Genomic DNA, 14,800 nt, shown 5'->3' with positions numbered 1-14,800 from the left:
CCCCCTTTTCGTTCTTTGTCCTTCAGAAAGATATTACAGTGAAATGAAATAGAAATGGGATTTATATACAAGGCAATGGAGAAAATAAATCAAGTGGAGTCGAAAAGTGAGTTGCTATGGGGGACGTGCTGAGTTGCTGCTGGGGAGGACATGCTCTTCTCCAGGGCTTGAGGAAGGGGGAGGGGCTGTGATTTTTCAGAACTGTCTAGGGGAGCAGTAGAAGATTAATAAGAATAACTAAAATTTACTGAGCTCTTACTATGGGGCAGGAGTGCTTGAAAACTCTTGCCATGCATTAACTCCTTTGAAACTCAAAACAGTTCTGAGTGGATGTTATCATCACCCCCATTCTATGTAAGGGAACTAAGGCTCAGAGAGGTTCAATGAGGTTCAGGGTCAGCTAGGAAGGGGCTGAGTCAGAATTCAAACCCTGCTCTGTCATGTTCTGAAGTTTATTTTCTTAATCATTAGCAAGAAACCAGAAAAGAGCTGTTCACTTCCTAGTATTTTCTTTTGAAAATATTTCAATCAGAGTAATAATATATGAAAAAGCAACATTTCCCTGTCCCATCCCTGCCCATCCCCAGGGCTAGTTCTCTGAAGCACCCACGTGAAAGTTTACCTTTGGAGAAAAACTCCTATTCTGCCAGCAATCAGTCAACCAGGCCTTTTTGCCCTGATAATCCGACAGACAGGCTCCTGCCACACAGGGCTCACCCTATTCATTAAAACAGGCCTGCCCTATGCTCCCACAGCCAGATTCTCTGTCCCTACAAGCTGAAAACCAGCTAACAGGACAGTTGATTCTAGGGACCTCCCTCAGTGCCCCATGTAGGTATCCTGTACCCTCTGGAAATAATATCCTACTTTTACCATCTAACAGAGACAAATGAGTCTAATGATGGGAGATTCAGGGCGGGAGACACTTGAGGCAGCTGGAATCACTCAAAGGACACCCTGGACGTTGTCATCTGTCTTAGAGCCAGCCCGGCTTCCAACCAGAGAGAGAGTGAGGTGGGTGAACGGCAGCAGGATACCTTGACACAGTCTTCCTTGCAGGGATTTGGGAAGAAAACTGATATTTACAAATAAATTTAAAACCAAGCCAAGAAATGGGAGAAACAGTAGGGGAATTCCACATGATTTGGGGAGAACAAAATAAGGAAAAAGTGACACCCCCCCCTCCCAAATATAAAGAAATAATAAGGGTCATGGCTTTGAGCGTTATGTATCAACAGAGGTCTTCCTGATTTCAAGATTCTTTGCAGGAATCACCTCATCAATTCCCTTTTCATGTATGTCCATTTTGTTGGTGACAGACAGACTGTACCCCAAGAAGATGTGGATACCAACCTTGCATCCCAAAACAAGAACAATCCAGACGTCAGAGTAGCGGGAAGCGCAGAAGTGTGTGCTGGTCAGCGAGCAGGCCACTTCTCTCCCTGTCACCTAGGAGGGGCACAGAGTCAGTACCGAGGGCCCCCACAGTTACCAGGAACACACGGCAGATCCCCGTGAAGATCCTGGAGTGTGAACTCCTGTACAGCATCTATTTTCCCCCGTAATGTGTAAAAGCTATAAATTTTAGTCGACTCCATTAGATAAATGAGAGTGACTATTAATTGGAGGAAAAGACAATAAAGTTGGATGTTTGGTGGCAGCAGGCCTTACCCTCTGTTGTGTGCTTTGCTACCATAATGATTCACATTAGTGCACCAGCAGGATTATAAATTCCTACCATTTGTTAACAGCTGGAACCTTACATATTAAATCTGCAATGTCAAGATTCCACTGTATTCCTCAGCTCCTGTGAGGCTGGGACCATAGGATTTCCTATTAATTGAATACTATGTACCAGGCACAATTGAGTTCTTTACCTGCACTCTTACTTACTTATCACCAAAGCCCTAAGAAACAGGTAGCATCATTATCTCCATTTTACTTATGAGGAAATAGAGACTTAGAGACTAGAAAGTAGTAGAGCTAGGATTTGAACCGGGGTTGACTGACTCCAAAGACAACCTCAAATTCCTACTTTTACTTCCCAACCATTAGGGGAAGGCAAATTCCTGTTGCTCAGAGTTCTCATTATTGATAATGTGGAAGCAGAGATAACTGCCAGGCAGATTCCAGTGTGTTTACATCTTAGTGCATGCAGGTGGAGGACGCCTGGGGCAGGAGGAGCAGCGGGAGTGGGAGCACACCTTGCAGACAAGGGGCAAGGCATTCACAGCAGCCACAGCTCCTCACTCTCCCTCCTCTTTGTGTCACTTTTCTTGTTGGGAGAATGCCCACACAGTGAGTGCAGCTGGGAGAACGACCCCTGTGTGCCCACAGAAGCCAGTCCCCCCAGTTCAGAAAGTGAGTTCTCCAGGAATTGGGCCCCTCACCGTCATACTGACACCGAGAATCTGGAGGCATTGGATGGGATCAGTCAATACCCACGTCATGAGCAGGATCACATCAGCTATCACCAGGGCTGCCACCAGCCCCAGTAGCTGCAGGTCTTTGATGATCTGAAAAAGAGTCAAGTTCATAATTTTCCTTAGCTCACCGGCTACACAGGGGCTAGAGTGTCCTATATGCTCTGGGTTAGTTCTCCCAAAAAGCTTCAAATCCAGCCATCAAAGGTGGAACAGATATTAAATATTTACAATGATTTCTGTGTCTGTATCATCATCACCATTAAACTTTTCCATTTGTTTGTATTTCCCATATCCTGGCTTTTCCCACAAAAGATTCAAGAGTTCTATGAAGTAAATACTCCATTATTTCTAGATTTGTGTATATGAGCAGATAGAGAGATGTGGGAGTTTTCACATAAAACTATTAAAACCATTAACCTGGTGGATGGGATTGAGAGCTGAGGGGTTGCTAACACTTTCTTTATACTTATATGAATCACTTGACTTCATACACAAAAAAGTCTTACTTTTGTGACTACAAAAATAAAATTAAGAAAATATATATCTTGCAACAGGATAAAAAAATTGAAACACATTAAAAAAAAGAGAAAATGAAAAAGAATTATGATAAAAACTCAGGTGAGTAGCGTACATCACATTCATGAATTGTGGCAGAAATGTGGGACTGAGTTTTTGTCAACCAAAGGAAAGAAGAAAGCATAATCAGTTACATGATTCCTGGTGTTTGTAAGATAAAAACAGTCAGTTGCTTAATCAAACTGCTCAAAACCAGTGATACAGAGTAAATCTTTAAAGCAACCAGTAAACAAAGATACATTATATATAGAGAAACAAAGATAAGGAAGACCAGATATCTCATCAGGTAGAAGGCCAAGTGAGAAGACAGTGGAGAAAAAACTTTAAAGTACTAAGAGTAAAAAGTAAAACCTTGAACTAGAATTCTACATCCAACAAAAAATATCTTTCTGAAACAAAGATGGAATAAAGACCTTTTCAGATAAACAAAAGCTGAAAAAAATTCAGCACTAGCACACTTGCATGAGAATGTTAGAGATCCTTTAGAAAAAAGGAAAATAATATCAAAAGAATACCCGTACAAGGAGAGTAAAAGCTCTGGAAATGTTAACTTCATGGAAAAATATGTGATTGATTTTTATTTTTAAATATATCTTTAAAAGAAAACAAATTTTAGCCCAGCCATTGTGGCTCAGTGGTTGAGTGTCACCATGAACCAGGAGGTCATGGTATGATTCCCGGTCAGGGCACATGCTGAGTTGTGGGCTCGTCCCCAGTAGGGAGCATGCAGGAGACAGCTAATCAATGATTCTCTCTCATCATCGATGTTTCTCTCTCTCTCTCTCTCTCCCTCTCTCTCTCCATCTCCCTTCCTCTCTGAAATCAATTAAAAAAACCGTATTTTTTAAAAATAAGTTCTTTCTCCTCCATCAGATATTTGATTTTTAAAAAGATAACTAATTTTGAACAACAACAACAACAAAACAAAACAAAAACACATGTAAAAGTAAAAACAATAGAACAAAGATTGAGAAGGGGAGAAATAGAAGCATACTATTGTAAAGTACTTATACTAGTTGATTGCCAATCATACAAAAACTCTTCCAGAAACTAAGAGGAGGGAATACTTCCCAATTCATCCCAGAAGGCTGGCATTACTCTGATATCAAAGCCAGAGGAAGATTTTACAAGAAAAGAAAATTACAGAGCAATATCCCTTATGAACAGTAATTCACATTATAAACAAAATAAATCCAACAATATAAGAAAAGGATAATACATCATGACCAAGTGGAGTTTGTCTGGAATTCAAGGTTGGTTTGTGATTCTAAAATCATTTAATGTAATCCAACATATGAACAACTAAAAAAACAAAAACATGTCAACAAACATCGAAAATGCATTTTACAAAATCCATCATCAATTCTTTATAAAAATTCTCAGAAAAATAGGAATAGTGGGGCTTCCCCAACCAAATAAAAGGTATCTACAATGAGATGACAGCTAACATCTTACTTAGCTTTGAAAGACCGAATATTTTCCCCATAAAATAAAGAACAACTCAAGAATGTCTGCTCTCACCCTAACCGGTTTGGCTCAGTGGATAGAGCATCGACCTACCGACTGAAAGGTCCCAAGTTCGATTCTGGTCAAGGGCATGTACCTTGGTTGCGGGCACATCCCCCCAGTAGGAGGTGTGCAGGAGGTAGCTGATCAATGTTTCTCTCTCATTGATGTTTCTACCTCTCTATCCCTCTCCCTTCCTCTCTGTAAAAAATCAATAAAATATATTTAAAAAAAAAAAGAATGTCTGCTCTCAGCATTTCTATTGAACATTATACTATTGTTTCTAGCTAGTGCCATCATACAAGAGGTTGGACAGAAATTGTCTTTATTCACATATGATATGATAATCCATGTAGAAGATTTGATGGAATCTAGTTAAAAAGCTACTAGAATTAATAAGTAAGTTAGTAAGATTTGCAGCAAACAAGGTCAGCATACAAAAATCAATTGTACTTCTATATATTAGCAAGACAAAATTGGAAAGTGAAATAAAAAACAATAACATGTATAGTAGCACAAAAATATAAAATACTTAGTTATAAATCTAATAAAAGGTGTAAAAGACTTCCACTGAAAAATACAAAAAAAATGTTGGAAAAAATTAAAGAAGACCTAAATAAATGGAGAAATATACTCTGTTCATGGGTTAAAAGACACAACATTGTTAAGAAGTCAATGCTCTACAACTTGATCTATAAATTCAACACAATCTCAATCAAAATCTTCATAGGATTTTTGTAAAAATTTGCAAACTGATTCAAAAATCCAAATGACAATTGAAATGATCTAGAATAGCAAAAACAACACTGAAAGAGAAGAACACAGTTGGAGAGCTAACAATCCCTAATTCAATATTTAATATAAAGCTACAGAAATCAAGGTAATATGGTATTTGTGTTAAAATAAACTACATCCACGAGACAGAGTAGAATTCAGAAATAGATCAAGATATCTATGGACAAATGATTTTCAACAAAGGTAATTCAATGAAGAAAGGACAGTCTTTTCAACAATTGTTGCTGGAACAATTGCATATCCATATGTAAAAAAATGAACTTTGATCCATGTAGCACACCATATTTCAAAATTAACTAAAAAATGATGATAGGCCTAATTGTAAAAATGAAAACTCTTAAAACTACAAGTAAACACAGGAGAAAACCTTTTGGGGCCTTGAGTCAGGCAAAAGTTTTTTAGATTTGATACCAAAAACACAATTCATAAAAAAAAAAAAGTAGGTAAATTGAACATCAAAATTAGAAACTTCTTCTTTTTGAAAGACACTTTCAGCGAATAAAAAGAAAAGCCACAAATTGGAAGAAAATATCTGCAAATCATATATCTGATAAAGGACTTATATCCTGAATTTTTAAAAAAAGAACTCTCAAAACTCAGTAATAAGAAAACAAACAACTAAATTTAAAAATGTGTGAGAAATGAGCAGATACTTCCCAAAGAAGATATACTAGTACAGGGTGGGGCAAAAGTAGGCTTACAGTTGTGAGTATGTGAAACAGAGTTTCTTCTTGTATTTTTTTTTATTAATTATTGTATTACTAGAGGCCCGTTGCACGATATTCGTGCAAGAATAGGCCTTCCTTCCCCTGGCTTTGCTCCCGGCCGCCCGGGAGTCTGCAAGTCCTCACTCCTGGCCAGAGCACTGCTCCTGTAGATCCCTCCGCCGCCCCCCTCCCCCTCATAGCAGGCATCCCGCCCCTCCCAGCCGCTCCGCGCCTGCATATGCATACTCACTCCTGATTGGCTGTGGGCATAGCAGAGGTACGGTCAATTTACATGTTTATCTATTATTAGGTAAGATTTTCCATATAAACAACTGTAAACCTACTTTTGTCCCGATTCTGTGTATATGAGAAAAGATGCTCAATATTGCATTAGGGAAATGCAAATTAAGTTGCAATGAGATACTATTACACACACTAATTAGAATGGCTAAAATAAAAAAGACCAATCAAGTCAAATGTTGCAGAGGATGTGGAGGAAAGGGACTCTAAGACTCTGCTGGTGAGAATGTAATATGGTACAATCACTTTGGAAAACAGTCAGGCAATTTCTTAAAAAGTTAAACATACACCTACCACATGATCCAACCATTCTACACGTGGGTGGTTGTTTTTTTAAGATGTCCCCTCCCTTTTTTAAAAATATTTTTTTATTGATTTCAGAGAGGAAAGGAGAGGGAGAGAGAGCTAGAAACATCAATGATGAGAGAGAATCATTGATCAGCTGCCTCCTGCATGCCCCCTACTGGGGATTGAGCCCACAACCTAGGCACATGCCCTTGACGGGAATCCAACCTGGGACCTTACAGTCTGCAGGCCGACGCTCTATCCACTGAGCAAAACCAGCTAGGGCTACACTTGGGTTTTTATCTAAGATAAATGAAAGGATATGCTTACATAAAGGCTTGTACATGAATATTCATAGCAGTTTTATTTTTAATAGCCACAAACTGGAAACAAACCCAAACATCCATCAATCAGTGAATGGAGAAACAAACTGAAATATGTCTACACATTGGAATACTACTCTACAATAACAAGGAAAGAACCACTGAAGCATACCACAACATGGATGAATTTCAAAATAATTATGCCAAGTGAAAGAAGACAGAAAAAAAGCACATACTGTATGATTCCATTTATGTAAAATTCTGGGACATGCAAAGTCATCTATAGTGACAGGAAGCAGATCAATAGTTGCCTAGGGACAGGGACAGGGGATAAAAGGATTGGACAGGAAAGGGAGATAAAGGTGTATGAGAAAGTTTTTGTGGCTTATACACCATGTTTAATAAATATACACATACCAAAACTTATGAAATCATACACTTTGAATATGTGCAGTTCATTGCATGCCAACTATGCCTCAATAAAGCTATTTTTTTTAAATCAATATTCTAAAGGGATGGATATATTTCTTGTCCATGTTTAGGCAATGTTTTTCATATGTATGTGTACTCACAGCTAAGCTTTTGATAAATATTCACCATTATTCAATAATTAAAAAAAAAAATAAAAAACATCATTCCAGAAAAGTAAACTCCCACTAAGAGATATATTGGGACTGGGCAGAGCCTATAGACAAAGAGTTTGATAATCAGGCTTTGAGGTTTTGGCAGCTCTGTCAGGGAACCTGATAAAATGGGGGGATGTGGTTAGGATGGCATCTGATAACAGAGACATGTAGGTGATCTGCTGCCACAAAGCTTCTATCTGCTGCATGGGTGTCTTCTCCTTTGCTCTCTGTTCTAGGTCCATCCCTCTTAGTGCAGACAGTGGCCTCCTACATGGAAAAGAACTGGGCTCCACTGAGGGAAATAACTGCTTACACTCAGCTAGAGCTTCTCTGTACTCACTCTCCCTCCCTCCACTTTCAACTCACACCTGTGCCAAGCAATGCTCTCTCTGGTCACCTCACGCTGGTGCCTCATCTTGGCCAGCTCACATCCCCAGAACAGTACCAGGGCCTTGGGTGCATATGAAGCAGAACCTATGTTCAAAGACCTATCTCTCCAATAGCAGTAACACACAGCCTTCCAGGCTTGGGGACTTAGGAGGCCACACGACTCCAAGGCTTGGAGTGAGGGTAGGAACTTCAGACTATTGTGAAAGGGCCAGACCTGTCATCTGGCAAAGCTTCCCTCGCTTTTAATCCATAGGGAAGCTGCCATCTGCAGTCAAGCGCTGGGCACTTGTTGCTACTCACCACTCTCTTGTCCGGAACCCTCTGGGTAAATACCTTGTAGAGTCGCCAGCTCTTCCCCAGAATGGGTCCAAACACAAGGGAGGTCCCAATGCACAGCATGGACAGTCTTACCTGCAGGTGGAAAGGGACAGGAGCAAGAGGCATGAGAGAAACCATTGTCATTCTCCACGCATTCTGGTCCGCAAAGCCTCGGTCCACAGAGGGCAGGGGACAGAAAGTGGACCTCACTGACTCGGCATTCCAGGGCTTGCCTCTGACAGAGCCCACATCACAGGCACAGATAACCACCGCCGACAGGAGTAAGCTGATTAAAAACCCATGAAAACTCTGGCATCATATTTAAAACAAAAACTAAGGCTTCACCTACCTGAATGAGAGTTTCCATGGAGCTTCCCCCTGAAGCATCTCGACCTTGAATCCCAAAGAGGTAAGCGCTACTGTAAGTCAGACAACTGCCCAGTAAGGTCACAATGTTCAGATTCGGACTGGACATCTTCACAATCCTGGAGGGAGTCAGGATAAAAGACACTCACAGTCATGACCCCTTCCCGGGGAGAGGACACAGCTTCCTCACCAGCGTCATCTCCAATGCAGCCTCAGAGGGAAGGGCCAATGGCAAGAAACCACTTGGGAGCCCCCTAAAATATCGCTATAGTTTATTTATTTTAAAAGAGATCTAAATTCTGGCACTTCTTGCTTGTGTAACTCCAAGTCTTTTAAGAGAAGGTCAACTTCTAAAAGAGTTAGGCGTTTTCCATGAAGTTTATGGTTGCTAAGAGACTGCTGCATGCAGCCTAGTGAATAATCTAGCAGGTAGACACCTAAAGAGATACAGTTGAAAACCTTTAGAAATGAGCTGTAAAGTAAACTGCTATTTGGAAAAAAGGCTTGGGATTTTTTTTTTCATACGCTATTACTTTATTTGATAAATAAACTGTTTTCCTGTCTCTACCTGACCAAGAGGGAACGAGGAAGCAGGGATTGAAAGCAGGGAATATGGCAAGGGTCTTTTCTCGAGGGGTTTTAAATACGGTGACAGAGCAATTCACAGATGAGAGGGAGGTCTCAGACAAACCCTGGACTCAATAGAGGCTCAGGACAAGGTATAAATGTGTGACTTGGTTAAGCTTAAGGAAAAACCAGGCTTAAGCTGTTTTTGTTTATTTGTTTTTGTTATCAATAACAAGAAGTAAAAGTAACTAGTAACAATTAAGGAGGAATGTATGGTTGTATTTAAGAATTTTAGTCTAAATAGTGTATTTTACATAAATGCAATATTTATACTGAATCATATGATAATTATACTTAGTTATATTTTTTATTTTTGATAATATTTGAGGAGGAAAGCATTGCTATCTATATATCTGGATTACCTGGCTGACAACCTTAAAGTCCAGAGCCAAGGCAGAGCCATCTGCTTAGTACAGCCTATTTTAACGGCAGCAAAATATCGAGGAGGCATTAAACAGACCATTTGCTAGTGCTGGATTTGCAAACATCATAACCACCTGTGGCTCAGTTCCATTACTTTGTGGCTGGTAGCATGATTACGTCCACACATGTAGGAACACCAAAGCACTGCCCCAGGACGCAGGCCCCAAGTATGGTCACCATAAGCCAGAGTCCAGTTGAACTTTACCTTGTCTTGGAGTAAAACCCTTGATTTTTTTCCCTCCCACCCTTTAAAAACAAAAACAACTTTCATGTATTCCCCTTATGAAATAAGGATAATAATACTCCTTCCCCTCAGAGCTGTGAGGAGTCAATGAGGCAATATAGCCCAAATGAGTGGCATAGGACCTGGCACGTAGTAAGCATGCTGCTAACAACAGCTGGTGATATTATTAATCTCAACACCTTCCAGGCTTCAGAAACCTCAGAATCACATTTCCTTCTCCTGTTTATCATTTACTAGTGGCCTGGTGCACAGATTCGTGCACATTGAAAGAAAATTAATTAGAAGAAATATTTTAATATCGCTATTTGCCCTTTCCCTATAATAGAAGTGTCAGAGATGAAAGAAAATTAGTAAAATGTATATGAAAATAAGATATAAATTGATTAATAAATAAACAATAACAACATGATATAACAACAAAGACATGATAAAGAAACAACAAAAACATGATATAAAAAACAACAAGAACATGATATAAAAACAACATTGATAAAAACAATGACTGACAAATTGATTAAACTTATTCTAACACTGAGGCCAGTGTCAGACGGGGACAAATCAATTCTTGGAATCAGAACAACCTCTCCTCCTCAGATCCTGTTAATACTTCCACTTCAATTATGTTAGGTCTCAATCTTTTGATAATAAATCTAGTACCATTACAAAGACTCCATTTACTATTAAGATTTCTCAGTAGCATCATGGTTGCACCTACTTTCAATTCTAATTTATGACACACCATTCCAGAAGGAGTAATACTTTTAAGAAATTCGGTGGGGAAATTTTCCTTTTCGGCATCATCCATTGAATCTAGTATTATTGTCGATTACACTGTCATCTCTGAGTCTTAATGCAATATCCTTTCCCAGTGATGGGCAACCTTTTGAGCTTGGTGTGTCAAACTTCGCCAAAAAACTGAGCATAACTCGGGTAGTGTGTCACTTTGAGGAAAAAACACTATTTCGCAAATGTTTCATCCTCAGGAGCAGCAAATGTTTCATCCTCGGCATGTCATCAGAAATGGCTACACGTGTCAGTGATGACATGCGTGTCATAGGTTCGCCATCACTGCCCCAGCCTTTTTCACCATGTGGGAAAAGAATAGGATACGTCAGTGCATGTAATGTAGGAAACAGGATACTGATTTGCTTCATTTTAGTGGCATTCGGATTATTGGGATCTGGTTTACAATGAATGAGCAAGTCCCTTTCAAAAGGAGGTCCTCCATCTTCGTTTCTGAATATGATGGCAACTTCAGTTATATGGGGATAATTATATCTACCCAGATCACTATTACAATCATATTTAATCACCATTGTTACTTCCTGTGCTGCTGCCTTCTTTCAGCTTCAGAATGTCAACAAAAACAACCAAATTCACGATCGACAATGACAGATCGAAACACACATGTGCGATTCATGCCAGTGAGAGCTTTATATGTATCGCGCATGTGCAAGTAACCTTAGCCTTTTATAGATATAGAACAAACTTGCTTAATTAGACCTGCTTTCTGATGCAGCTAAACTTTTCCAGCCCAGTGAAACACTGCAATTTCTCTTTCAGGTAATTGTCAGCAACACAGCAGGAAATATCAACACAAAGCACATTATTATTGTAGATCACGCAGGGAGAACAAAGGGTAAAATATTTAACTGCAGCAGTGTTTGACTATATTCTGCGCAGTGAGAAAACCTGAAGTCATTTTCAAGGTCCACCATTTCTTACTTCTTTTCAGTCGAGTCAAGTTTCTAAGCTTTCTAAATCTCCATTTTCCGGCTAATGAAAATAAAATAGGATTCCACCGAGTCTCCTATCTACCTACTCCAGGACTTCTGTGAGGATCAAATGAGATGAGGCATGGGAAAATGCTTCATGGACATTTGGTTACAGTGTAAAGTGTTTCCACCTGAGGCTAGTCGTTGCTAGGGAGAGGAAGCCAGGTGTTACTACTTGATGTCATTACCCGGATGGTCAGACATTTAGCATATTAGCCTTTTATATAGACAGATTTATATAATAGATACACTATCAATGGCCAATTTCTTTCACTTGTTATTTCAAAATCTCTCCAAGTTGTCCCTCCCTCTCCATTCCTGCTACCACATTTATCTAAGATACAATCATGTTAGATCAACCGGAGGCAGGTGTGACAAATGGAAATCCTGGCTTCGTGTGACTCTGGGCAAGTCATTCAACTACTCCTAGGTTCCTGTTTCCTCACGTGTGAAATGAAGATAATATCATCTTTCAGATCCACCCTCCAAGTAATGCAAAGATCAAATGAGGCGTGTGCAAAACTCTTTGAAAACTCTAGGGTGATGCAAAAATATTTATTTTTAGATTTTAGTGTAATCTTTAGCTCTCTGTAACACTGGTTTTCCCGTCCTAATACCTCTTGTACATTATTTTCAGATTTATTTATTTTTTTAAATACCACATTCATCACTTAACAAGAGCATTACATGTATAAAGAACATTTCCCTATTGTTTGCCTTATGTCTCCTATATCCAAATTTAAGATCTAGCTCTAACATCCTCAGTCACCACATCTTCAAATCGTAGGCTCGCAGAGTGTAATCTTCCCTAGTTTCTTTATCTGTTCCCATAAAAAGGGGGAATATGTGGTGAATATTGATTAGCAAAATGAGAACAATGCTAATCAGCAGCTCCACAAAGCATTTGTTAAGAAGAATCATACATCTGAGAGACCAGTGCAGACACTGAGTCAGAGAGGAGAGCACCGCTGACCTGGGACGGGCCACTCAGTGCAGTCAGAAGCTTGGGCAGTGACACTACTACTGGGTGGGCTCCTGCAAGGCCAGTAACGGAGGCCATTCTTTCCCGTAGCCACCCGCAAGCTCCTGGGCATGAGCAATAAATATCCAATGACCTCCTCATCAGCAACATTCTGGGTTTCACAGCCACACATCTGTGTTGTCTAGATCACTGTAGGTAGGTTTTTTTCTGCATTCTTTCCTGGACCCCTTTTATGTGAACCCTACTGTACAATCAGATCTCCTTTCGTGTAATTCAGTACTGCATGAAATCCTCATTTAGAACTCCCCACCTCCTGATTTAGTTAGGAGGAACTCAATTTTGTCTCTTTGGACAAAATATAAATGGCATAGTCTTCACATCTCAGAAGTTGATGCAAATTCATTTTTCAAATGGGTATGACATGGACTTATATATGTATATTTCATAGTAAAACAATTTTACTGGAAACTTGCCTCAGAAAAAAAATGAATGGAAAGTGATTTACCTGTCTTGTTTGGCCAAGTTAACACCTGTGAAGACACTGAAAAGTGAATCATCTCCAATTCAGCAGGTGAATAATGTATGTCTAGGGAATGTCTTTGCTACTTTGATGGAAATTCAACCAGCAATGTCATTTATATTTTTCTCTTAAACTAAAAGATGAAACTACATTTGCTGAATATTTTAATCAACCACAAACCCATAATTTCCACAAAGCAAGAAGATTGAAATATTATATACTTAATTATAAAGAGCGAGTCACATCTAGATTACTTGTGTTGATTTTACAAAGAGAATAAAGCCCAGACTGTGTTACTGGCAGTGAAAAACAAGGTGGGTTTTCTTTTTTAAAGGATTACATAGTGGTCTCATCAATTTTCCTTCATTTATTGATTGGCAATATGAGGCAAGAACTTTCTTGACTTTTTTATCCTCAAGTAAATTCTCAATACATAAAAGAAAAATATCCATCTGCAGAATTTGTATGGACCTGGATTATCATCTCAATAGTCTATAATGAATTCAGATGCATAAGTGACATCCACCAGCTTATATGTATGATGACTTAAAAATCTTTATCAAATATTGGTTTCTGAACTTGGAGGCTTATTATTCTTAGAGTCATGGAGGACTGCCTGGTAATGCTATTGTTTCTTTTTAATGATGGGTAAGCACTGAGTTTGGAAACTGGGCCTGAAAATGGGGTGAAGGCTACTTCTTGCCTTGCTGTGACTATTAGAAGACTTTCCTAAGATGTCACAGGACCATGCTTTCTAAAATGCTACATGAATTGATATAAATGGTATCATTGAGTTTTAAATATAATCTATAACTAAATATGAATGTCTTTTCAAAAGGCATTATAATAAAACAAAGAAGAATAAATTGTGAAGATTTATTGAATTTCTTTTCAATCCACTGTTTTCTATCTGTGCCACAATGAGATTATAAATATATCTCATCTGGATATGTTCTAAACAGCTTTATCGTAATGTTGTCTGGTACGTTTCAGCAAATGTGATCATTTTTCTCTCTTGCTTATTTCTAATCTATTAGGTTCTAAATCTGAACCCAATTCAAATTCTGTACACATCAAACTAATATTTCTGTAACCTCTAGCCATTTATATGAAAACTTAGTATCATAAGGGTAACAATAGCCTGGCCCTGCTCCTTCCTCTCCTGCCTGGACCACCATCTTAAGAGACTTCACTAACCTTTAAACCTCCGAAGTTCTAAATTCTTTAATCATAATGACTTCACTTTACTCCACTTTCAGACACCCAGACCCAGGTCATACCCTGGGTCTTATGATTATTTAGAATGGTACCACTTCAAAAATTTTAACATCAATATCCTACTCTCTGATCACAATCCACCCAAAATTTAACTCCTACTCTTTAAAAAAATTATATTTCAATTACAGTTGACATTCAATATTATTTTATATTAGTTTCAGGTGTAAAGCATAGTGGTTAGACAATTATCACAATTTACGAAGTGATCCTCTGATAATTCAAGTACCCACCTGGCACCGTACTTAGTTATTATAATATTATTGACTTATTTCTTATGTTATACTTTACTGTATATCCTTGTGACTATTTTGTTTCTACCAATCTGTACTTCTT

At 38.8% G+C, this 14,800-nt stretch overlaps 1 protein-coding gene across 2 annotated transcripts in view; it reads right to left on the bottom strand.

Moving 5' to 3' along the window:
- GPR156 (G protein-coupled receptor 156) overlaps positions 1–14,800 on the bottom strand; it is a 68,816-nt gene that overhangs the window by 18,243 nt on the left and 35,773 nt on the right. Inside the window, exons 3-6 of one of the 2 annotated variants that reach the window (XM_008146643.3) lie at positions 8,602–8,737; positions 8,235–8,345; positions 2,391–2,516; positions 1,354–1,449 (exon numbers count right to left, since the gene is read on the bottom strand). In XM_008146643.3, coding sequence (XP_008144865.2) covers positions 1,354–1,449; positions 2,391–2,516; positions 8,235–8,345; positions 8,602–8,737 — 469 coding nt within the window. The remainder of the gene's footprint in view (positions 1–1,353; positions 1,450–2,390; positions 2,517–8,234; positions 8,346–8,601; positions 8,738–14,800) is intronic. The other variant, XM_054711807.1, reaches the window with a different exon arrangement.

This window comes from Eptesicus fuscus, chromosome 3 (assembly GCF_027574615.1).
Source record: "Eptesicus fuscus isolate TK198812 chromosome 3, DD_ASM_mEF_20220401, whole genome shotgun sequence".
Classification (NCBI taxonomy): Eukaryota; Metazoa; Chordata; class Mammalia; order Chiroptera; family Vespertilionidae; genus Eptesicus; species Eptesicus fuscus.
Note: the sequence above shows the minus strand (reverse complement) of the source record. Positions and strands in the feature narration are given on the sequence as shown.